The sequence below is a fragment of the Aegilops tauschii genome, chromosome 5, assembly GCF_002575655.3.
Source record: "Aegilops tauschii subsp. strangulata cultivar AL8/78 chromosome 5, Aet v6.0, whole genome shotgun sequence".
NCBI classification, from domain to species: Eukaryota; Viridiplantae; Streptophyta; class Magnoliopsida; order Poales; family Poaceae; genus Aegilops; species Aegilops tauschii.
The window spans coordinates 541,156,012-541,180,200 of record NC_053039.3 but is presented as its reverse complement, the minus strand read 5'-3'; the positions used below and the strand labels follow the sequence as shown (position 1 = coordinate 541,180,200).

Sequence of the window (24,189 nt, the reverse complement as noted above, 5' to 3'; positions counted from 1 at the left end):
AAGGATTTGGACGACAAGGGCCTGAGTGCAGCGTTTTGTCATCGTCACCGTCGCCTCCAACAGCCGCGTGTAAATATCAATTCGCCGCCGACAACACTTCTTTGAGCCTTCCAATAAACCGATTGAAATCGCCATGAGTTCTGTCGAGTTTTCCCCTGGTCAACTCATAAATTTCATGTGTTGTCATCATCAAACACATTTGTGTGGCGCCACGGTTTTGATCTGCGCCGTCCACTTCGGCCATCCCTGGGGCTACCTTCATGCGTTGTCTCTATGAGAGTTTACCTGGATGCGGGAGAGTGTGTGCTCCCTCTCCAGCCACCTACGACGCCCATTTTGTTCCCTCCCGAGCGGATTCCGCCATGCATGGCCACTGATTGTCGGCATGGCCAGGAAATGTGTTTTTTATGATTCATAAGTAGCCACGCATGTCAGTCTTTTAATTAGCCCAACTTGTCAACATCTAGGTAACGGCCAACGGACCTTGACCAGACGGAAATGGTTTGTTTCGCTATTCATCAGGATGTGACAGAGAAGAGAGGGGAAAAGTGAGGAGCGTTAAGACAATGGGGTAAAACTAAGGACAACTAAAGTACCACGGGCATGAAAATAGAAATCCCTTTTCCCCTCTAATCACACTACTGGAATTTTTCTCTTTGCCAAGTGTTAGGCTCTTTGTCGAGTGCATTATATCAGACACTCGGCAATAGTATCTTTGCCGAGTACCTAACTCGGCAAAAACGTGAAACACGGCAAATATGCACTTTGCCGAGTGTTGTGGATAAAACACTCGGTAGAACAAAAAAACATGGCAAACAGGGCTTTACCGAGTGTCACACTCGGCAAAAGGGGGTCTTCGCTAAACTGCATGATTTTGGCTGTACAGGTTGCATACGACCTCGGATGAAGATGGTCCAAAAATCTAATTTGTTCATTTTGACGAGACGGTCAATTTTCATGTTGAAAACCTTTTCATTTAAGCCATATTAATTATACTTTTTGGCATGCTAAATATCAATATAGTCTCTAATGACCAAGGTGATGGCTATATTCATTGCATAGTTTCTTATAATGTTCCCAAATTTGACACATAGGTGCATCTTAACATTACAAACAATGTTGCTAAATAGAGTTTCCTACTATTTTGTACAAAAAAAAATCAATTTTCATTTTCTAAGTGTGAAAACTAGTTGTTTTTTGTGAAGCAACTACAAAAATCAGGGTGCAAAATGACACCACCATAATTATCACAGTAAGTAAACCATATTTTATGCACAATTCCCAAGTTTCATGGATTTTCTAGTTTTCTAGTTGCTTTCGCACATTTAAATGACTTTATGTCAATTTCCTGAAAGTAATTCAAATTTGAACTGCAAGTGTGTGATAGCTCAGTCATAAAAATTAGCAAAAAATATTTCTAGATACACAAGTAGTCATTATATGGGAGAACCACTTAGAGTTTTGTGAGATTCAACCCTTTGTGATGAATAGCCATCTTGACCATCGTGACCCCGTGTTGAAAAAAATGAAAGAAAAAGAATACAAGTTTAAAAAAATGCAATCCTTTCGCATGGAGTCCTTTTATGTGTACTAGTTGCGAGGAAAATGCCAAACTTTCAATATTATAAATTTGAAAAAAGAAATCATTCACAAAACGGGCTATCGTGTATGAACATTCATGGCCTTCAAGCCAAAGGACGAGAGTAATGGTCATATTCATTGCATAGTTTATTATAATGTCCCCAAATTGGATAGATAGGTGCATCTTGACATTAGAAACAATGTTGCCAAAAAGAGTTTTCTAGTTTTTTAACAAAAAAATTATTTATCATTTTCTAAGTGTCCAAAATGGGTGTTTTTTGTGAAGCAAGTATAAATATCGGGGTGCCAAATGGCACTACTCCAATTATCACGGTAAGTAGACCATATTTTATGCACAATTCCCAAGTTTCATGGATTTTCTAGTTTTCTAGCTACTTTCGCACATTTAAATGACTTTATGGCAATATCCCGAAAGTAATTCAAAATTGAACTGCAAGTGTGTGATAGCTCAGTCATAAAAATTAGTAAAAAGTATTTTTAGATACACAAGTAGTCATTATATGGGAGAACCACTTAGAGTTTTGTGATATTCAACCCATTGTGATGAATAGCCATGTCGACCAATTTGACCCCGTTTTAGAAAAAAATAAAGAAAAAGAATACAAGTTTAAAAAATGCAATCCTTTCGGATGGAGTCCTTTTATGTGTACTAGTTGTGAGGAAAAATACCAAACTTCCAATATAACTAATTTGAAAAAAAAATCGTTCACAAAACGGGCTATCGTGTATGAACTTTCACGACTTTCAAGTTAGATGACCAAGGTGATGGCCATATCCACTGCACAATTTTTTATAATATGACCAAAATAAACATACAAGTGCATATTGCCATTACAAACAATGTTGACAAATAAAGTTTCCATCTTTTCTGTAAAAGAAAATTATTTTTCGTGTTTTAAGTGTCAAAAATAGTATTTTCGTGAAGCAACTACAAAAAACAAGGTGCAAAATGGTACCACTCCAAGTTTTACAGTAAGTAGACCTTATATTGTGCTTTATTCCCACATTTTATGAAATTTTTAGATTTTTTGCTACTTCCACAATTTAAATGACTTTATGCTGATTTTTTAGTCAGATCGTTTCTGAGAGCAACACTCGGTAAAGTGTGCCTGTCTCTGATTGGTTGAAAGTCAGTGCCATGGATCGATGACATGGCAAGCAGACAACCACACATCTCGTATCTCTTGCTCTCTCTTCATGCATTAGAACCACAAACGTCTATCACAAACAAACACAAACACACATGCATGCCACGCACAGCCACACACACACCTTATCTTCTGTCCCTCTCATCTTTCTCACCATCTCACACATCCACACTCTCGTACACAGGCACACAGCCATGGAGAACTCGAAGCACGCCGGCGGAGGACTCGAGCAGCTGCAGCAGCCTGCCGGCGTAGTGCTTGAGCACCTCCAGCTTCAGGTGTGCACCGTTCGTTCTCCGGCTCGCCCGCATTCCATCTCTCAAGCAGCAAAGTAGCAGCAGCTAGCAGCACGTACGCCGGCGGCCGGCCACCAAACTCCCTCATGCACGTAGCAGCGAAGCAGCTGATGCGAGGCAGCTGCAAGCGGCAGCGGCAGCACATGCACACGGCGGGAAGGCAACAGCTCCCCAACCACACGCCGGCGAGCGGCGGTGCCAACAACCACGGAGGCCACGAGCCACATGCGTCGTCGACGGCGCCACCAAGAGCGACGGCCAGCTCATCTCACATAGACGCGTCTTCTTGCTTAGCAGCAGCACCCGCACGCTCCGGCAAGCCACCAACAGACCGGCCAAGCTAGCACACAAGCAGCGGACCGGCTAGCTTGGCAGAGGAGAGCGCATTGCTCAAACAGTTGACTAGTTGTCTGGATCCCCCCTATGATCACTGGGGCCACTGTAACTTGCGGGCATGAATCGGGACGTCGCCGTTGACGGTGGCGTCTTTTTTTTTAATTTTGCTGAACATCTTTACCGAGTGTACAACTCGGGAACCTTTTCCGAGTGCTACTGTACCAATTTTTGCCATTTCCGTCGTCTGTTAGTTATGTTTCACCGAGTCCCATATTTGCCGAGTACCACAAAAAACACTCGGCAAAGGCGTTGCCGAGTGTGCGATGGTTGGTTCTCGGCGAAATTCTCTTTGCCGGCAGGCTGTACGCCGAGTGTCCTTTGCCGAGTGCAACACTCGGCAAAGGCTTTGCCGAGTTTTTTTGGGCCTTCGCCTACTGTTTACGGCACTCGGCAAAGCCGTCGATTCCAGTAGTGCAGAAACGTTTTAAATAGACAAATCTATGAAAAATCACAAACAAACCCACGTGTGTTGTGAATCCACTATGTGGTTAGAAATCCCACCAAAACTATCATGTTGGGACATGTGTCGTGTATGTAGTGAGCTACTTGTCATCATGAGAGAAGGTGAGAGTGAGATTTGCAAGAGATACACCTTAATTAGTGATTTCAGAAATACACCCTACTACACCTCAGGGATTGATTCCCCGACCCTGGTCACCATTTCTAGCTCAACGCGTTTGATTCGGTGGCTACCCCGAGCTGGCCGGCACCAGCGGTCACCTCACATCGTGGGACCGGCTAAGTGTCGAGTTGCCGACGTCATCTCGGCGGCGGGACACCAGGTGGCCTTGTGTGACACGACCCCGGGGGAGCTCACCTAGCCACCTAGGGGAGATCTAGTAAGTGCATGCTAAGGGCATCTCCAAGGCGGACCCACAAGCCACCCGCATCCGTCTGTACCAAGCTGTTTGGATCACTGGATCCATCCAACACGGGCCTGTATCGGTCTACGGCGCTGTCTGGACATGTTCTCTCGAAATCGGAGACAAAAGTGGGGTCAGTTTGCGGGAGTCCGGACATGAGAAACATACGAATCCGACACCCCATCCTACCCAAAACCCTTCCCGGACTCCGTGACTCCATCCTCCTCATTTTCTCTCCTTCCTTCGTTCTCTCTTGCCTTCGCTGCCGCTCCACCACCCCGGCCACAACACCACACCCCTGCCGGAACTCTGCGTCTTTGTCACCTCCGGGGCTCTAGCAGGGCTCCCCGCCGCTTCTTAAGCGTCTCCATTCAACCCCTATCCACCAACTGCTATTCTCACCTTGCCCGGCAATTGTTCGCTGAAACGCCGGAGCTGAAAACAGTTGTCCATTCTTCCTTCTAGTAATGGATTCTGAATTGGAGTACATATATGACTAGTATGTTGAGTCGTCCGACGGCTCGTCGGACGAGAAGGATTACCCCGATGAGACGGCAATGATGCAAGCGGTCCTTGAAGACGCGGAGCGTGCGGAGGAGCATGTTCTCAATTTCAAGGGCTCGATTAAGGGTCATTGAGTGCTGAATCGCAACAAGGCGCGCGGGCATTTGACACTGATGGCCTACTAGTTTGCCCCGATGCACTATTCCCTGACCATTTTCGCCGGCATTTTTGGATGCGCAAGACTGTCTTCGATTGTTTGTACCATGGTGTCCAGTGCTACGATGACTACTTCATCTTGAAGAAGGACGCCATGGGATGCTTCTCTGGTTACCAGAAGTGCACGGCGGCACTCCGGAAGCTTGCATATGGCATGACTGCTGATTCGTGGCACGAGTACCTATGGATGTCTGAGAGCACATGTGGAAATGCCATGGTCAGGTTTGCAACTTCCATGGTCGTGGTGTTCGGACCTCGGTACATGATAGAACGAACTGTGGCAGACACCGAGAGGCTCTTGGCAATCTCAGAACCAATATGGTGGCCATGTTTGCTTGGATCTCTTGAGTGCATGCATTGAAAATGGAAGAACTGCCCGAAGGCTTTACAAGGGCAATATCAGGGTCATGTTAAGAAGCCAACCATCATTCTTGAAGTAGTTGCATCACAGGATCTTTGGATTTGGCACGCTTTCTTTGGCATGCCCGGGTCTCACAATGACATCAATGTGCTGCAACAATCGCCCTTGTTTGCGAGGCTGACTCAAGGAAAAGCTCCTCCTTGCCACTATACTGTCTGTGGACATGAGTACAACATGGGCTACTAGCTGGTTGACGGTATCTATCCTTCATGGGCTATGTTTGTCAGCACCATCTCAAACCCAGTTGGAAAGAAAGAAACTCACTTTTCCCAAAGACAAGAAGCAGCTAGAAAAGATGTCGAGAGGACATTTGGAGTTCTGTGGGCCCATTTTGCAGTTGTTTGTGGACCTGCAAGACAATAGGATCCGGAGACCTTGTTGGAGGTGATGACATGTTGTGTGATCATGCACAACATGATCGTCGAGGATGAGGATGACGATGTTGTCGCAGCTCTGTAATTTGAGAACATGGGTGATCCTATCCAACTTACGGACCAGAATCCGGTCGCATTTGAAGAGTTTATTCAAATGCATCAACAAATTCGACATTGACTAACTCACGAGCAGCTGAAGCAAGATCTCATTGAGTATCGATGGGCGGTGAAAGAGGACAACAATGTTGGGACGTGCTATTTGAACTTTTAAAATTTGAACTAGTGCTGCATGCAGCTATTTGAACGTCTGTACCCTTTGCATGCGACTATTTGATAGTGCAGACTTGCAAAAGAAATGAAGAAGGCCGGATGTATGCGGCTATGGTTGGATGGCATCCTCCGGCATTCGTATCCGCGGACTAGTTCTCCCTGTCCGCGGACTTATACGAAAGGAAATTTGCGGGTTGTCGTTGAAGATGCCCTAAGTAAACTTAAGTCCTAACGTGCTCTATATTTGATTCTGACGGCGTGCAGCTGCCTTAAACGTATTTCCTACTGTCTCATTCTGGGTCCTGAATTGAGAATTCAGCTCGTAAACGGCAAAGAGTTGGTCATCTGGTATTCGTGGAAAATAAGTGTCTAATGTGCGTTGGTGTCTACGAATTTGCGTCATTTCGTCCCAGAGACGAAAAGTCTCCTAAACTGGATACATCAATCAGTGTATACATCAGACAGCCGAGTACAAAAAATTGAATTCCAACACCCAAATCTGAACCAGTATTCCAACACGTAACTTACCAATTGCGGACCGCGCAGCCGCCCAATGGGCACAAGTGGACAGGGAAAAGCGACAACAGCCATGGAAATTATTCTACATAAATCCAACTCATTGTTGCCCACAGAACATTATATTTCTGCCCACTGCTTAAAGATCTTTTACTCAATTATAGATATAGATCTTTACAAAGAAACAAATTTACAGCCATTCATTAATTAGTTGTGGCCGAAAATAAACTCCCGTTGTCTAATTGAACAGATTTGAGAGTAGCACAAGTATTTAGATCTGAAAGATGTGACTCAACTGAAATATTTGAAAACAGAGTGGAGCTATACATGAAGATATTTTTGTGCGCAAACATTTGATTTGAACGAGTTAGGTGTACCTGAGTAAATAGGCTCAATAGCTATCACTGACACTAATTTTTCTGCTATAAGCAAATTGTATATCATTACTAATCGATGCATTGTAAAGTTCATCTCAAAATGCCTTGACAGAATCCTGACTTTTAAACGTCTTACCACCCTTAAATGACTGACTACCCAATGGCCCTACCTTGTGCCATAGCAGGTTGACATGGTGTATATATAGACTACCCGGCATGTCTACATTCCAGCTATATCCAAAGCAAGCAAGCTCATAAAAAATGGCGCCCACCCAAGGCAAGCAGAGTTCTCAGGATTTGCTCGAGGCTCAAGTTGACCTTTGGCACCATTCATTGGGATTTGTCAAGTCCATGGCACTCAAATGTGCAATGGAACTGCAAATCCCTAACACCATCCAACACCATGGTGGGGCTATGACTCTTTCTGAGCTGGCCACAAAGACAGGGATCCATCCGTCTAAGCTTCCCCCCTTACGGCGACTCATGCGTGTACTCACCGTATCAGGCATCTTTGTTGTCCATGACTCAGCCTCGGGAGACAACAAGGAGGCTGTGTATGGACTTACCCCAAGCACGTGCCTCCTCGTCAGCGATGAAGTTAAATCAAACCTATTTCCCATTCTGTCTTTGTTCCTTGATTCAACTGCCATTACACCCTTTTTCGGCATGCACTCATGGTTCCTAGATGAGCATTCCACGTCCCTGTTCAAAAAGGCTCACGGCCTTAACGTTTGGGAAATGGCTGACCAGAACAATGCTTGCAACGAGCAAATCAATAACGCGATGGTTTCTGATAGTAACTTTTTCATCAATATCCTCTTGAGGGAGTGTGGTGATGTATTTCTTGGCATAAACTCACTTATTGATGTTGCGGGAGGACACGGTGGAGCTGCTAGGGCAATTGCTATGTCGTTCCCCCAGATGAAATGCACTGTGTTGGATCTCCCTCATGTGGTTGCTGGAGCTCCCAGTGATGCCCATGTGTCATTTATTTCTGGCGATATGTTTAAGTACATTCCACCGGCGGATGCTCTTTTCCTGAAGGTAAACTCTTTAGGGTTTTTTTTTGTTCCCTTGGCATACATCACGTCCTCATTTGAGAATATATTGTCTAACTCATAAAGTGTGCATTTAGCCTCTTATACATACTAATTGAACCAATAAATTAACCTACCTAAATTTCTTGTGATAAAACTATAATTTCAAATATTATAGCGACTAATGGTAACTTTTTTTTCTGCTGTGAATCTTAGTGCATTTTTCACGATTGGTGTGATGAAGACTGTGTCAAGCTACTGAAGAATTGCAAGGAAGCTATCCCTCCCAGAGATGCTGGTGGAAAGGTGATAATCGTTGATATGGTGGTTGGATCTGGGCCAGATGACATTGTAACAAGAGAGACACAGGTTTTCTATGATCTCTTTATCATGGGTGCTGAGGGGATTGAGCGAGAGGAATTTGAGTGGAAGAAGATATTTATGGAAGCTGGGTTCAGCAATTACAAAATTCTATCAGTGCTGGGAGTTAGATCTGTTATTGAGCTCTACCCTTGAACACTCGATGAAAAACTACGCGGTAATCGGTATATTGTGTATTAATAAACTGGCATGAATAACATGTGTGCTTTCTGGCTGCATGCCTTTAGCCTAGTGTGGTGAATAGTGTACTGTACCTTATTGTAATTTTTGCGAGGTGTGAGCGTTGTGACCAATAAATTAGCTCTCTTACTACATAGCAAATATATGCAGCAGGTTATTAGAATCTGTTCCAGCAGTGTTTATGCATAAACTACAATCAGCAGACAGATCTATATTTATTTTATGAGAATTACTCCTATAAAGAACGCTGCAGGACCCCCTGCTGGGGGCCTAGGCCTTCCACACCGCCTGTTTCACCTCGGCTTCGCGCAGCTGGCTCCCTGGTGGGCTTGTGGCCGTTCGATCGCCACGGCCACCCCCGCACCGGGCCAATTTGCCATGGGGGTTCATGACAGTGGGATGCGGGAGCGGCCGAGGCCACCCTCCTTTGGTGTTTTTGTCTCACCCACGTGCACCTTCTTGCGGGCTACCCACGCGACGGAGAGGCCGGGTCCGCCTGTCAGCCTCTACATTCTGCACTGAGGTGGTTCGCCTGCATCGGGCGCGTCGTTCGTGCCTCATTGGCCCCGCATTGATCTTCACAGATGCTTCACACCCGACCTATTTTCCTTGGGGGTCCACGACGCCTGGTGCGTGGGTGCCACCGTGGCCACCTTTCTGTGGTAGCTTTGCATCGCGCCCGCGTGCGCCAACACACGCGCTGCTCCGGGCATGATGGGGGAGTTGGGACAGATTCTTAGCATCGCTTGCTCCTGGACGGCCTTGTTCGCTCGCGCCAGCTGGCGCGCCCGTGCATGGAACCTGCCCGAGTGTGCGTATGTGTTCCCGACGGCTCGAGGTGATGGCTGGGAGCTGGGTGGTCGGAGAGGGCTGCTCGGATGTTTGATGTTGGCCGGCTGCCATCTGCCACCGGCCCCTGTTGCCCTTCACCCGCGTGTGTCGTTTCGTTCGCTTGTCCAGGGGCATCCGATGTTTGGGCCACCGGCTAGAGGCAGCCGTCTTACCTGGGTTTGCCCGGATGTGCGTGCTCATGCTCGTTTCTTGGACCCCACCCGGCTATCCCACCCAACACCCGGCTGTTGCCTGCACTTTCGACACGTTGCGGAGCCGACGTCTTTTTGGCCTATTAAGGTAGGTTAAGGAACGTGCTCGTTTTTTGACTTCGGCCCATTCCTACTGCCGTCCGACTAGTCCTGTTTCCGGCTAGAGTCGGGGTGGAGTTGTGTTTGTTTCATCCGTCTGGTTATGTCCGTCTAAAACACCTTGGTTTTTGACACTTCTCTTTTCAAAAACTCCTTTGAAAATTTGTTGGAAGTTTAAATTGGATTTCAATTTGAATGGCTCTATGGACTGAAAAGCTCGGGAAATTTTTTCTTTCCCAAGTGAATCAAAGCTTTTAAATTTTTATCCAGGTCTTGTCGATTCCATCCTAGCTCGACCACAACCTTTATTCAATTTAAATATTCCTTTTCTATTAAATGGATAACTCTTTTTACCTAGGTTGTGCACCAACCAATATTTCTCTCTTGCCAAAACTTCCAACATAATTCTCGTAAATTAATTGGACCGTATGATTTTAAGGTCCCTTTGTTTAAGTGCAAATGGGTCAATCTGTCAGGAGGCGGGGTACATGTAGACCCACAGTACAGAATGACAACAGTGGATTTGAACGATCTTGGGTACACAGACGAACCGTTCGTCCTAGCAATGATGTGGCGCATTTTTCTATGTGAAGGACATGTCTACCAAACCGAGAAAAAGAAAAGATAAGGAAGCGAATAAATCATACGATGAGCCAAAGCGCCACATAGTTATTTCAGGAAAAAGAGACATCGTGGGAGTGGAGGGCAAGACAGACATGTCCGAAGATTATGAAAAGTTTCATGAAATTCCTCCCTTCAAAGTCAAGGCTGACCCAAGCACCCTGTCAAGCGATGAAGAATATTCATGGTTACGGCGCAATAAGCAAAGGACACAAGCGAAGAAAAAGTGAAGACTTTCTCTCCACAACTATTATGATGATGTCTTTGATCTAGAATATCACTGCAGTTACATGTGAAGAAAATGAAATGCATTTTGTAACAGACGAGTTTCCGTATGAAACTCGGATACTTCGAAATAGATTGTCCATTTTGTACACGAAGTGCATCCTGTTTTTGCCGTAACCCTCTCAACTTTTTAGCACATGCTATGTCGGTGAAATGATGATACCATGCCAATTTTCAACCTCTTGAGAGTTCATTTGAAGTGCTTTTCAATTTCAGGGTCATTTAGCTCAAAAAAATTAGTAAATGCATGAAAAATTACAGATGAAGTCAGAAAGGGTTGAAAATTGATGATGTGGCTTTGAATGGTTCATTTAGAACACACAAAAAGTCTGGAGTTCTAATAAGTTCAAAAAAAGTCCCTTTGTAAACAGATAAGTTTTCGTGCGAAACCCTTATACTTCGAAAGAGATTGTCCATTTTGTACACGAAGTGCATCCAGTTTTTGCCGTAACCCTCTCAACTTTTTAGCACATGCTATGTGGGTGAAATGATGGTACCATGACAATTTTCAACCTCTTTAGAGTTCATCTGAAGTGCTTTTCAATTTCTGGGTCATTTAGCTTAAAAAATTTGTAAGTACATGAAAAATAACAAATGAAGTCAGAAAGGGTTGAAAATTGATGATGTGGCTTTGAATGGTTCATTTTGAACACACGAAAAGTCTGGAGTTCAAATAAGTTCAAAAAAATGAAATCCCTTTGTAAACAGATGAGTTTTCGTCTGAAACCCTAATACTTCGAAACAGATTGTCCGTTTTGTACACGAAGTGCACCTAGTTTTTGTCGTAACACTCTCAAGTTTTTAGCACATGCTATATGAGTGAAATGATGATACCATGCCAATTTTCAACCTCTTCAGAGTTCATATGTAGTGCTATTCAATTTCAGGGTCATTTTGCTCAAATAATGAACTAATATAAAAAAGAATGATCTAGAAAACTTTTATGAAACTCTAATAGAAAAAATAATAAACTAAAAGAATGAACTAGAAAACTTTAATGAAACTCTAATAAAAAAAGAATGAACTAGAAAAACTTTAATGAAACTCTAATAGCAAAAAGGAATCAACTAGAAAGCTTTTATAAACCTCTAGTATTATTGAAACTAAAATTATATAAAATTTATGCAACTAAAATTATCAAAGTATTTTCTGTTCAAAACATTATAAGCAAAAAGAATTTTCGTAAAATAAATAAAAAAGCAAAAAATAAAATAAAATAAACAAGTAGAAACAAAATAAAATAAAACAAACATTAATAAAATAAATAAGTAGAAACAAAACAAAATAAATAAAGCAAAAAATAAAACAAAAAAACTTGAAAAAAAATGCCACCTACTAGGCCACCACGGCCTGAATACGACTGGAAACCCAACCATGGGCCAGGATTCAGGCCCGAAGGAGGCCCAGTAGGCCCACAGGCAGCATAGTGTGTGATTAGGCCCAGTAAGCCTGCATTTGAGAGGAGCTCGAGAGGGCAACCGCAGTGGGGCTTATAAACCACTCCGAGCTCCTCTCAACTAGCAAGGTCGGACTAAACATTTGTGCGCGGGCAGGACAAGGCCTTTGGTCCCGGTTGGTGGCACCAACCAGGACGAAGGGTGCCTTTGGTCCCGGTTGGTGGCACCAACCGGGACCAATGCCCCTCTTTAGTCCCGGTTGGTGCCACCAACCGGGACCAAAGGCCTCTGCTTCCCGCCCTTTGGGCTACTGAAAAGAGACCTTTGGTCCCGGTTGGTGGCACCAACCGGGACTACAGGGGGGCATTGGTCCCGGTTGGTGCCACCAACCAGGACTAAAGGGCTGGCTATATAAGCCAACACTTTGGAAATTTTCAGCAGTTTCTCATTCTTCCGGAAGCCGAAGCCTCCCTCTGCCCCGACGCCGACGCCCTGCTCCTCGTCGCTGTCGCTGTCGCTCGCGCGCGTCGTTGCCGACGCCCGCGGTCGTCCCCGCCGTCGCCGTCGCCCGCGCCCGTCGTGTCGCTGCCCCTGCCCCCGACCACGCCGTCGCCGCGCTGGCCCCTGCCCCGCGCCCGAGCCCCTGCCCGCGGCCCACCCCCGGGCGCCGACGCCCTCGCCGCCCCTGTCGTGGCTGTCGGCGTCGCCGTCGCCGTCGCCAGCCACCCCCGCTCTAAGCCGCCGCGCCGCCCCGTCCCTATTTTTTATTTTTATTAGATTGAATTTTTGTTCATATGTATATAACGTATATATGTATGTATGTGGTTATATGTATGTTCAGAGCATGTTTTTTATTAGATTTATTAGATTAATTTTTTGTTCATATCAGGGAGGGGGTCGATATACCCCCTCCCCGATAACTTCGACATGAGCGGCAAAAGTTAGATTTTTAGAAAAGTTTTATCTAGGAAGAAGGAACAAGAGAAGAAAAAGAAGGAGAGGAAAAAGGGGAGAAAAAGGAGAAGAAGAGGAGAAAAAAATAAGAATAGAAAGAAGGAGAAAAAGAAGAGAAGAAGAGGAGAGGAAGAAGAGGAAAAAAAATAAGAAGAGGAAGAAGAAGAAAAAAGAGGAGAAGAAGAAGGAATAGAGGAGAAGAAGAAAAAATAGATTTAGGGTGTTGAGGATCGCCGAGGGATCGAGGGTCGAGAACTAGGGTAGAGGGTCGAGGGTCACCGAGGGGTCGAGGGCCGCCAAGGGTTCGAGGGTCGAGGGTCGTCGAGGGGTCGAGGGTCGAGGGTCATCGAGGGCTCGAGGGTCGAGGAACGCCAAGGGGTCGAGAGGTTGACTTGTGTCAAAGTATTAAAGAAATCCATGGCTTCATCATTAGCCGGAAGTAACCGGGGCATGATGGTACGAAGTTCTCCAAAGTTATTTTGGAACGGAGTCCCGGATAGGATAATTCGCCTTTTGGTACTAATTTCAGCAAAGGCCTTCCAAATAGCGATATTCGGAAGGGTCTTGCTGAAATTTGTACCAAAAAGCGAATTATCCTATCTGGGATTCCATTCCAAAATAACTTTGGAGAGCTTCGTACCATCCTATGCCTGTTACTTTCGCCTAATGATGAAGACATGGTTTCGTTGAATCCTTTGACACTAGACAAACGTGACATGAGGGGGTCGAGGGTTGGGAATTAGGGTAGAGGGTCCACTACTAGGGAAAAGCCTAGAAGCAGCGCGGGTTTTTGGCCTACCAGTAGCGCGGGCACCGTCGCTACTAATGGGGCGCTACAGCTAACCCATAGCAGCAGCGCGTGCGCGCCCGCGCTGCTGCTATACAAGTGTAGCAGCAGCGTTCTGCGTGGAAGCTCGCTAAGGGAGTCCTGGATTAGGGGGTCCTCGGACAGCCGGACTATATACCTCTGCCGGACTGTTGGACTATGAAGATACAAGACTCAAGACTTCGTCCCGTGTCCGGATGGGACTCTCCTTTGCGTGGAAGGCAAGCTGGGCAATACGCATATGTAGATCTCCTCCCTTGTAACCGACTCTGTGTAACCCTAGCCCACTCCGGTGTCTATATAAACCGGAGGGTTTAGTCCGTAGGACAACAACAATCGTAATCATAGGCTAGCTTCTAGGGTTTAGCCTCTACGATCTCGTGGTAGATCAACTCTTGTAATACTCACATCATCAAGATCAATCAAGCAGGAAGTAGGGTATTACCTCCATCGAGAGGGCCCGAACCTGGGTAAACATTGTGTCCCCCGCCTCCAGTTACCATCCGCCTTAGATGCACAGTTCGGGAGCCCCTACCCGAGATCCGCCGGTTTTGACACCGACATTGGGGCTTTCATTGAGAGATCCACTGTGCCGTCACCATTAGGCTTGACGGCTCCTTCGATCATCAACAACGATGCGATCTAGGGTGAGGTTTTTCTCCCCGGACAGATCTTCGTATTCGGCGGCTTCGTACTGCGGGCCAACTCGCTTGGCCATCTAGAGCAGATCGAAAGCTACGCCCCTGGCCGTCAGGTCAGGTTTGGAAGCTTAAACTATACTACCGACATCCGCGGAGACTTGATCTTTGACGGATTCGAGCCCATGTCAGGTGCGCCGCACAGTCACGACGAGCACGACTTAGCTCTGCCGTCAGACGGTGTTCAGGAGATCACACCTGTGGCTACTCCGGCCCTAGATCTGGAGCCGATCGCGCCATCCAAGGACGGGTGGATGGACCCCGCCTCGGAGGCCGCACACTTAGTGGCGATAGAGCCGAATACGGACTTCACCTCCTATGAGACCTGTGTCGCCGGATCCTTGGATTCGTCCCCGGCCACAGGCTCCGAACCGCGTGCGTCTAGGCCTATCAAATCTGATTGGGCGCCGATCATGGAGTTTATCTCCACGGATATCTTTCAGCACTCGCCCTTTGGCGATGTGCTAAATTCCCTAAGGTCTCTCTCCTTGTCAGGAGGCCCTTGGCCGAAATATGTCCGGCTCGAGCGGGAAGCGGACGACGAAGAAATTCGTTCCCCACCCACCACCCACTTAATAGCCACTGTCGATGATTTAACCGACATGCTCGATTTCGGCTCTGAAGACATCGATGGTATGGACGACGATGCAGGAGACGAACAGGAACCACCGCCCACAGGGCGCTGGACTGCCACCTCATCATATGATATATACATGGTGGACAACCCCAAAGAAGGCGATGGCGATAAGGCAACGGAGGATAATCCCTCCAAGAAGCAATCCAAGCACCGGCGTCAGCAGCGCTGCTCTAAGTCACGGCATAGCAAAAGCAGCGATACCGACACAAGAGACAATAAAGCTCTGGATAGTGCCAAAGACGAAGACAATCCCCTCCAGCCATGCCTTGAGCAGGAGGATGAACAAGCTAGCCCTCAGGAACATGCAGCGGATGGAGAATCAGAGGATGACAATTACATGCCTCTCTCCGAAGACGAGGTGAGCCTCGGCGACGAAGAATTTATCATGCTTGAGGATCCCGTCGAGCAGGAGCGCTTCAAGCGCCGGCTTATAGCGACAACAAATAGCCTGAAGAAAAAGCAACAATAGCTTCGGGCTGATCAAGATCTCCTAGCGGATAGATGGACTGAGGTCCTGGCGGCCGAGGAATACGAACTCGAACGCCCAACCAAGAGTTACCCAAAGCGCAGGTTGCTACCCCAACTTGAGGAAGAAGCATTAAAACCTACATTACCAGCGTACGATGCGGCTGATCGGCCACCTCGTGGCCGAGACAGAGTGGCACATCAGCCCGAAGTCCAGCCCGCACCCCGCCGCCATTCAAACAAAAATACCAAGGCCCGGGGCAACACGCAGGACCTACGATACGTATTGGAAAACAAAGCAGGACATACAAGATCGATCTACGGATCACGGGGGCGCGCCCCAATGCGTGACGACGATCGTCACGTCGGATACACTAAAAGAAAATCCGGCCGGGCCGAATACAGCAGACAAGACTCATATGAACTACGTCGTGACATAGCCCGACACAGAGGCGCCGCACACCCCCTATGCTTCACTGACGAAGTAATGGATCACGAATTCCCAGAAGGGTTTAAACCCGTAAACATTGAATCATATGATGGTACAACAGACCCCGCGGTATGGATCGAGGATTTCCTCCTCCACATACACATGGCCCGCGGTGACGATCTACATGCCATCAAGTACCTCCCACTAAAACTCAAAGGACCAGTTCGGCATTGGCTGAATATCTTGCCAGCAAACTCCGTTGGCAATTGGGAGGATTTGGAAGATGCATTCCTTGACAACTTCTAGGGCACTTATGTGCAACCACCAGACGCTGATGACTTGAGCCATATAACTCAGTAGCCAGGGGAATCGGCCAGGAAATTCTGGACCCGGTTCCTAACTAAAAAGAACAAAATTGTCGACTGTCCGGATTCAGAGGCCTTAGCGGCATTTAAGCATAACATCCGTGACGAGTGGCTCACCCGGTACCTCGGCCAAGCGAAGCCGATGTCTATGGCAGCCCTCACGACACTCATGACCCGCTTTTGCACGGGCGAGGACAGCTGGCTGGCTCGCAGCAACAACACATCAAGAAATCATGCCAATTCGGATGCCAAAGATAGTAACGGCAGACCACGTCGCAACAGACACAAGCGCCGCAACAACGGCGATAACACCGACACGGCAGTCAATGCCGGATTCAGTGGCTCTAAATCCGGTCAGCGGAAGAAGCCGTTCAAAAGAAGAAATCCGGGCCCGTCCAGTTTGGACCGCATACTCGATCGCTCGTGTCAAATTCACGGCACTCCCGATAAGCCAGCCAATCACACCAACAGAGTATGCTGGGTGTTCAAGCAGGCCGACAAGTTGAATACCGAAAATAAGGAAAAGGGGCTGCATAGCGACGATGAGGAGGAGCCCCGGCCGCAGAACACAGGAGGACAGAAGAAATTTCCTCCCCAAGTGAAAACAGTGAACATGATATATGCAACCCATATTCCCAAGAGGGAACGGAAGCGTGCACTAAGGGACGTCTATGCGATGGAGCCAGTCGCCCCAAAGTTCAACCCATGGTCTTCTTGTCCGATCACTTTCGATCGTCGGGACCACCCCACTAGTATCCGTCATGGCGGTTCTGCCGCATTGGTTCTTGATCCCATCATTGACGGATTTCACCTCACTCGAGTCCTTATCGACGGTGGAAGCAGCATGAACCTGCTCTATCAGGATACAGTGCGCAAAATGGGTATAGAACCCTCGATGATCAAACCCACAAAAACCACCTTCAAAGGTGTCATACCAGGTGTAGAGGCCTGTTGCACGGGCTCAATCACACTGGAAGTGGTCTTCGGATCTCCGGACATCTTCCGAAGTGAGGAGTTAATCTTTGATATCATCCCCTTCCGTAGTGGTTATCACGCACTACTCGGACAAACAACATTTGCTAGATTCAATGCGGTAGCGCACTATGCATACCTCAAGCTCAAAATGCCAGGACCGCGCGGGGTTATAACAGTTAATGGAAACACAGAACGCTCGCTCGCACAGAGGAGCACATTGCGGCCCTCGCAGCAGAAGTACAAAGCAGCCTTCTGAGGCCAACCGCCAATTCAGCGAAGAAGCCACCGGACACCTTCAAGCGTGTCCGGAGTAACCTGCAACAGGATCTCTAGGCACGTTCAGAGCTCGGATAGCAATTTGGCCTCCGCCATAGTCCCAGTCAAGCGGCGAAATTTGTGCCGTGCGTACATAACTACGCACTCAAGATACCATGGGCATAGGCGGAGGCACGACTATGGCACGGCCCACAATACGGCTCAACCGCCCCACGGCACGTATACCGTTATCATTTTTTTCTCTTTCAGGACCTTACACTCTGGAAGACCTCTCCGAATTGTTGACTCATTGCGGGGAGGAAATACCAAGGAAGCAAGACGCTCTGACGTACAAGGGAATCCCCACGTGGTCTCTCATAACGATCGAATACCTGTTTTACATACCAATACACAGCCTGCCCTTGGACAGGACATGTCAAATAGTCCTATTTTTTGCTTATTGCACTACTTGTATCTGTACACTTTGACGTATTATTTAAATAACAATGCATAGCGTTAGTCTATTATTGCATTTCCTTTTTCCTTGTCTGCTTATTTTACGACAAATTGCACCCGTACATTCTGGTACGACCAGTACACCAGGGGCTGCAGTATACCCCATAACACGGCGTGAAAAGTCCGAACACTTTCGACAGTGCAGCACCCCGAACTTATAGCATTATATGCATCAGCTCCGAATCATGTCTTGGGTCAATAGTTGGGTTTTCCCGGCTCCCATGTTTTGTTACCTTACGTTCCGCTATATCGGCTAAGGTAGCACTGGGAGAACTACTGCGATTGTGTCCCGGTTCTTCCGGACGAGCACCTCAGTAGAGAAAGCCGAAAACTGACTGTCACGATGAGGCGAGAGCTGGTCGCTGTTCGAGAGGTCCCAAGTCCTTAAAGACTTCTTCCGCTTCGGGCGAGGAGTCGGCCTTGCCCGACTTAGGCGTATATAGCGCCCCAAATTCGGCCTTCCGAATACTAGGGGCTTCGCCAAAATTTAAAATTGTAGACTTCTATGGCTAAGTGAGAGTGATAAAGCTTTATAGTCTGATTGCCTGGTTCGCTGTGCTGAACACCTCCTTCGAAGGACCCAAAATTGGGATAAAGAGTTCTCAGGTTTATCCCGAACACCTCAGTACTAGTTACATGGGGGCAGAAGCCGATGACTATCCAACTCTCAGATTTTATAAACGGCCGCACAGAAGGTAATATTTTAAATTAACAAGCGTTACATAGCGCAGATGATCTCGTTTCATATTACAGGATCACATGAGTACATTCATTCAAATATTACATCCTTAGCACATTCCTCCGCCACAAGGCGAGCACCCTTCAGGACACTATCATAATACTTTTTGGGGTGGCGATGCTCCTTGCCCTCCGGCGGCCCTCCTTCTCCAGCTTTTCGGCATCCAGCTTCGCCCAGTGCACCTTCGCCCGGGCAAAAGCCCTCCGTGCACCCTCGATGCAGACGGACCACTTTATGACTTCAAATCGTGGACAGGCATTCACAAGCCGCCTCACCAGACCGAAGTAGCTACCAGGCAGGGGCTCGCCAGGCCACATCCGGACTACAAGACCCTTCATGGCCTGTTCGGCCGCCTTGTGAAGCTCGACCAGTTGCTTCAGCTGGTCGCTCAAGGGCATTGGGTGTTCGGTCCTAGTATACTGAGACCAGAACAACTTCTTCGTCGAGCTCCCCTCCTCGGCCCGGTAGAACTCCGCGGCATCCGACACACTGCGGGGTAGATCTGCGAACGCTCCTGGAGAGCTCCGAACTCGGGTAAGTAAAAAGAAAGTTTCCTTCACATGCTTGCTTTGCATAATGAATGCCTCACCCGCCGCTATCTTCTTAACCGCCTCAATTTCCTGGAGGGCCTTTTGGGCTTTGGCCTTGGCACGTTGTGCGTTTTCGAGGGCTTTCGCAAGCTCGGACCCTTGCGTCTTAGAGTCAAGCTCCAAGGACTCGTGTTTCTTGACGAGAGCCTGGAGCTCTTGCTTCACCTCGCCTACTTGGGCCTCTTGCTTCTCTCGCTCGATGCGCTCCATGGCCGCTTTGTCTCCGGCCTCGGATAGCGCCTTCCGCAGGGCCGCCACTTCGGTCGTGGCCCCTAGCAAAATTCATGACGATCCTATGATTTATCAACCACCTTCCTTTTTTTATCGATATACAGACGGGGTATTGCTTACCTTTGTTCTCTTCGAGCTGCCTCTTGGTAAGGCCGAGCTCTTCCTTGGACCGCTCAAGGTCCCGCTTCAGTACGGAGACCTCCGCAGTACGTGCGGCAGCGGCCAGCAACGAAGCCTGCTTATGCACATAGACATATTCTGATTAGACTCTTGTGATTATTATTTGATCCTCTGTTCGGCTTTTCTTTGTGAACGCCAAACAGAGCATCAGGGGCTACTGTCTATACTGTAACATTTTCTTATAATTTGATTACTTACCTCAAAGCCTGTTAGGATGCCGGCACAGGCTTCAGTCAGTCCGCTTTTGGCAGACTGAACCTTCTTGACCACCGCACTCATGATAGTGTGGTGCTCTTCATCAATGGAAGCACCGCGAAGCGCTTCCAGCAAGTTGTCCGATGCCTCTGGATGGACAGAGGTCATCGGCACAGACGGCTCGCCCCCCTTAGTGAGGGGTCGCCTGACAGAGTCCGGAACCACTGGAGGTTCCGGCACAGTATTCGGCTGGGGGCCAAACTTGCTGCCCCCGCCATTAGAGCCCATGGGAGTCTTGCTCCCCTTGCGCCCAGCGTCCGGAATGTCGCCTTGAGGCTCCTCCAGGACTACCTCCCCTTGGTTCGGTGCCCTTTGAGACAACACCTCGACATTGTCCGTAGGGCAGGGGGAGGAGGCGGTCGGGAGAGAATCGCTGTTCATATCTGACGGGCCCAAAGAATCATCCGACGAAGATACGTCGATATGGGCTCGGGATGGACTGCATAATCATGTTCGGCGTGATAAGAAGCAGTACAATAAAACGTACCAAAAATTATTATGGTATCCGGATACTCACGACTTTGCCAGGGGCTTGTCCCTGGGTAACCACTCCTCGTCGCTGAAAGTGGCCGTCGTGGAGCAGTCCGGGAGGAGGGTCCTTCCCATCTTGGACCCTTCGACCTCCCCTGATGAGGCGACCTTCCTTTTCCTGTCCCCCCCCCCCCCCGGCTGGGGGAGAGAACTTTCCTCTTCCTCCTCCTCGTTTTCGTGGGAGGAGTGCGCCTCGGTGTTTTCGGACGATGAGTCCGATATAACCTTGCGCCGGAGACCCTTCCTGGTCCCCGTGGCCTTCTTCTTGGACTTCTTCTCCGGCACCTCATAAGGCGCCGGAACCAGCATCTCCGTTAGGAGAGCATCTGCTGGATCTTCGGGCAGGGGGATTGGACAATCGATCTGCTCCGCTGTCGCTACCTAGTCCTGTTAAATGGCGTGGAGGCTTAGATCCCGCGCATGGTTATACTGGGGAAAAGAACATCTTATGAGATATAAAAGACTTACCAGATTGGCAGGGCGCTTTGCGTTGAGTCTGCGGTCGTCGGTAAGAGGAGGAGGTACCTCGGCGCCCTTGAACAGCACCTTCTAGAAGTCCTTGTGCGTCGTGTCGAAGAGCTCTCGCAGCGTCTGGTGCTCAGGCGGGTCGAACTCCCACATATTGAATGCCCGTCTTTGACACGGGAGGATCCGGCGGAAGAGCATGACCTAGACCACGTTGACGAGCTTGATTTTCTTGCTCATCATGTTTTTGATACATTTTTGGAGTCCGTTCAGCTCCACCGACGAGCCCCAGGATAGGCCCTTCTCTTTCCAGGAAGTGAGCCGCATCGGGATGCCGGATCGAAATTCGGGGGCCGCCACCCAGTTGGTGTCGAGCGGCTCGGTGATGTAGAACCACCCTGATTGCCACCCCTTCACGGTCTCCACATAGGAGCCTTCGAGCCAGGTGACGTTGGGCATTTTGCCCACCATGGCGCCTCCGCACTCCGCTTGCTGACCGACCACCACCTTCGGTTTAACGTTGAAGGTCTTCAGCCACAGGCCAAAGTGGGGCTTGACGCGGAGGAAGGCCTCGCATACGACGATAAACGCCGAGATGTTCAGGATGAAATTGGGGGCCAGATCATGAAAATCCAGCCCGTAGTAAAATATGAGCCCGCGGACAAACGGGTGGAGGGGAAATCCCAGTCCGTGGACGAAGTGGGTAAGGAATACAACCCTCTCATGGGGTTCTGGAGTAGGGACGATCTGCCCCGCGTCCGAGAGCCGATGCGCGATGTCTGCGGCTAGGTATCCGGCTTCCCGGAGCTTCGTGATGTCCTCCTCCGTGATGGAGGAAGCCATCCACTTGCCTCCCGCCCCAGACATGTTTGGAATGGTTTTGTGGAGAAAATGCGAACTTGGGCGCTGGAGCTCGAGTGCGCGAGAATGGATAGGCACGGAAGAAGAGGGCGTGGGTAAAAAAGAGGAGTCCTTGTCCCTTTATAAGGGCGGTACAAACTATGCGCCTCCCCACTTGCCTGGTAAAATTGCTTATTTCCCAAGCGTCGTGATTGATGGCGCGGTTGGGTTACCCACACCCGTATTGATGAGAATCCCGTGATAAGGGTACATGATCTCTGCTTCAACAAGACGTGCCAAGAAAACCGCCTCGCAATATGTACAGTTGCTGGTTGAGAAAAACGGTTCGAATAATGACGGGCCGTGCCGTGATTTCACGCTACTAAACTTGTCGGCAGATTAGATTCGTGAAATATTATACTCTCTACGGTGGTATGTGGAAATTGTTTTGCAGAACCGGACACAATCCTTGTGTTCAAAGTCTTCTATGGAGTATTCGGAGGAGGAACCCGCCTTGCAATTCCGAAGACAATCTGCGCACCGGACTCATCGTCATTGAAGCTTGGTTCAGTGGCTACTGAGGGAGTCCTGGATTAGGGGGGTCCTCGGACAGCCGGACTATATACTTCTGCCGGACTATTGGACTCTGAAGATACAAGACTCAAGACTTCGTCCCGTGTCCGGATGGGACTCTCCTTTGCATGGAAGGCAAGCTTGGCAATACGAATATGTAGATCTCCTCCCTTGTAACCGACTCTGTGTAACCCTAGCCCCCTCCGGTGTCTATATAAACCGGAGGGTTTAGTCCGTAGGACAACAACAATCATAATCATAAGCTAGCTTCTAGGGTTTAGCCTCTACAATCTCGTGGTAGATCAACTCTTGTAATACTCATATCATCAAGATCAATCAAGCAGGAAGTAGGGTATTACCTCCATCGAGAGGGCCCGAACCTGGGTAAACATTGTGTCCCCCGCCTCCAGTTACCATCCGCCTTAGACGCACAGTTCGGGACCCCCTACCCGAGATCCGCCGGTTTTGACACCGACACTCGCTACTGCTAATAGCTCTAGCGCTCTTTGGACGAACACGCTACTGTTATTGTCACGCTGCTGCTAACTTTCCTCCACTCGCTACTGCTAATTTTAGTAGCATTTGTTTTTTTCTACATATTTGTTTTGTATTTGAACAGGCTTTATACATGAATCTTTAGCACATACAAATGTCATCATCATACACATACAAATCGCTGCGAGACCACAAATGTAATCATAGAATATACATACAAATAGTCTCATCATAATTATCATCCAACACAAAGTGGTATATCGTCATCATCTCAAAAATAGCGATACGTGCAAGTCTCGAATACTTGCAACTACAATGTCATCCATCTAAACAATGATATACGCGAGAAGTGCTATCACTATGAGTGATAGTGGAACTATGCAGTACTTGAGGCGGCGGTCATGAGTCCTCTCTCGCGCTCGCCTGAACCTCAAGTAACTAGCTTGTGCTTCTTACCTGCTTTTGAAGTCTTTATGGCTGGCACCCGGGACCCCCTTCACTTGCGTCTGACACTCATGGCACTCGTCATACACTCCCGGAACCTTCCCTTCGTACACGACATATAACTTCTCCATCAAGAAACTAGGTACCTGTTAGAGATGCATCTTCATCAAGAGGATGTACAATCATATGCAACAAAATATACTAGAGCAACACGAAAAAGAAAGGGTTAGCAACTAGATGCAACATACAGTACGCAAACTAATTAAGTAGAGGTACGCAGGTCATCGTAGGCAAAATAACAAAGTAGCGTTACGCAAGTTCGGCGGGGACCATGGACATCACAAAGTTTCATCGCTACAGAAAGTATACAAGTTCAACCGACACATATCATCATCATCGGCATCGTAAATCACTAGAAGTTCCATCCTTCCATATCATCGAGGATGGTCCCTAGCTTCTTGAACGGCGTGAGGTCTAGACGTTGCATGCCTATGCGAGTTCGGACATCAGCTCGCGATATAGGGCCGTGGTGGAAGATCCCCTTCTCATCGACGACTTCTTTCATGATGATCGTCGCAATATCCCTTTGGATGCGAAAGAAGTCATCTCTAAGTTTATAATCCGCTTCTCCATGAGATTCTAGCCACTTGTGGATATGATCATCATTTCTGCTTGTCGTGCGAAGCTTTTGGTGATCCG

At 48.0% G+C, this 24,189-nt stretch overlaps 2 protein-coding genes across 2 annotated transcripts; both read left to right on the top strand.

The window, feature by feature from the left end:
• The first annotated feature begins 2,944 nt into the window (after positions 1–2,944).
• LOC141023131 (uncharacterized) lies at positions 2,945–5,632 on the top strand. Its single transcript, XM_073499459.1, has 3 exons — positions 2,945–3,028; positions 5,084–5,326; positions 5,396–5,632. The coding sequence occupies exons 1-3, from the start codon at positions 2,945–2,947 to the stop codon at positions 5,630–5,632; spliced, it is 564 nt and encodes a 187-aa protein (XP_073355560.1).
• A 1,455-nt stretch (positions 5,633–7,087) lies between these two features.
• LOC141022605 (acetylserotonin O-methyltransferase 1-like) lies at positions 7,088–8,759 on the top strand. Its single transcript, XM_073498869.1, has 2 exons — positions 7,088–8,027; positions 8,237–8,759. The coding sequence occupies exons 1-2, from the start codon at positions 7,245–7,247 to the stop codon at positions 8,534–8,536; spliced, it is 1,083 nt and encodes a 360-aa protein (XP_073354970.1). The 5' UTR covers positions 7,088–7,244; the 3' UTR covers positions 8,537–8,759.
• The last annotated feature ends 15,430 nt before the right edge of the window (positions 8,760–24,189 follow it).

Coding starts and splice junctions, on each gene's coding strand:
- LOC141022605 (XM_073498869.1), top strand. CDS start 7,245: ATGGCGCCCACCCAAGGCAAGCAGAGTTCTCAGGATTTGCTCGAGGCT. Junction 8,028..8,236: donor CGGATGCTCTTTTCCTGAAG/GTAAACTCTTTA, acceptor TGTGAATCTTAG/TGCATTTTTCACGATTGGTG.
- LOC141023131 (XM_073499459.1), top strand. CDS start 2,945: ATGGAGAACTCGAAGCACGCCGGCGGAGGACTCGAGCAGCTGCAGCAG. Junction 3,029..5,083: donor TTGAGCACCTCCAGCTTCAG/GTGTGCACCGTT, acceptor CATGGTGTCCAG/TGCTACGATGACTACTTCAT. Junction 5,327..5,395: donor CAGACACCGAGAGGCTCTTG/GCAATCTCAGAA, acceptor TGAAAATGGAAG/AACTGCCCGAAGGCTTTACA.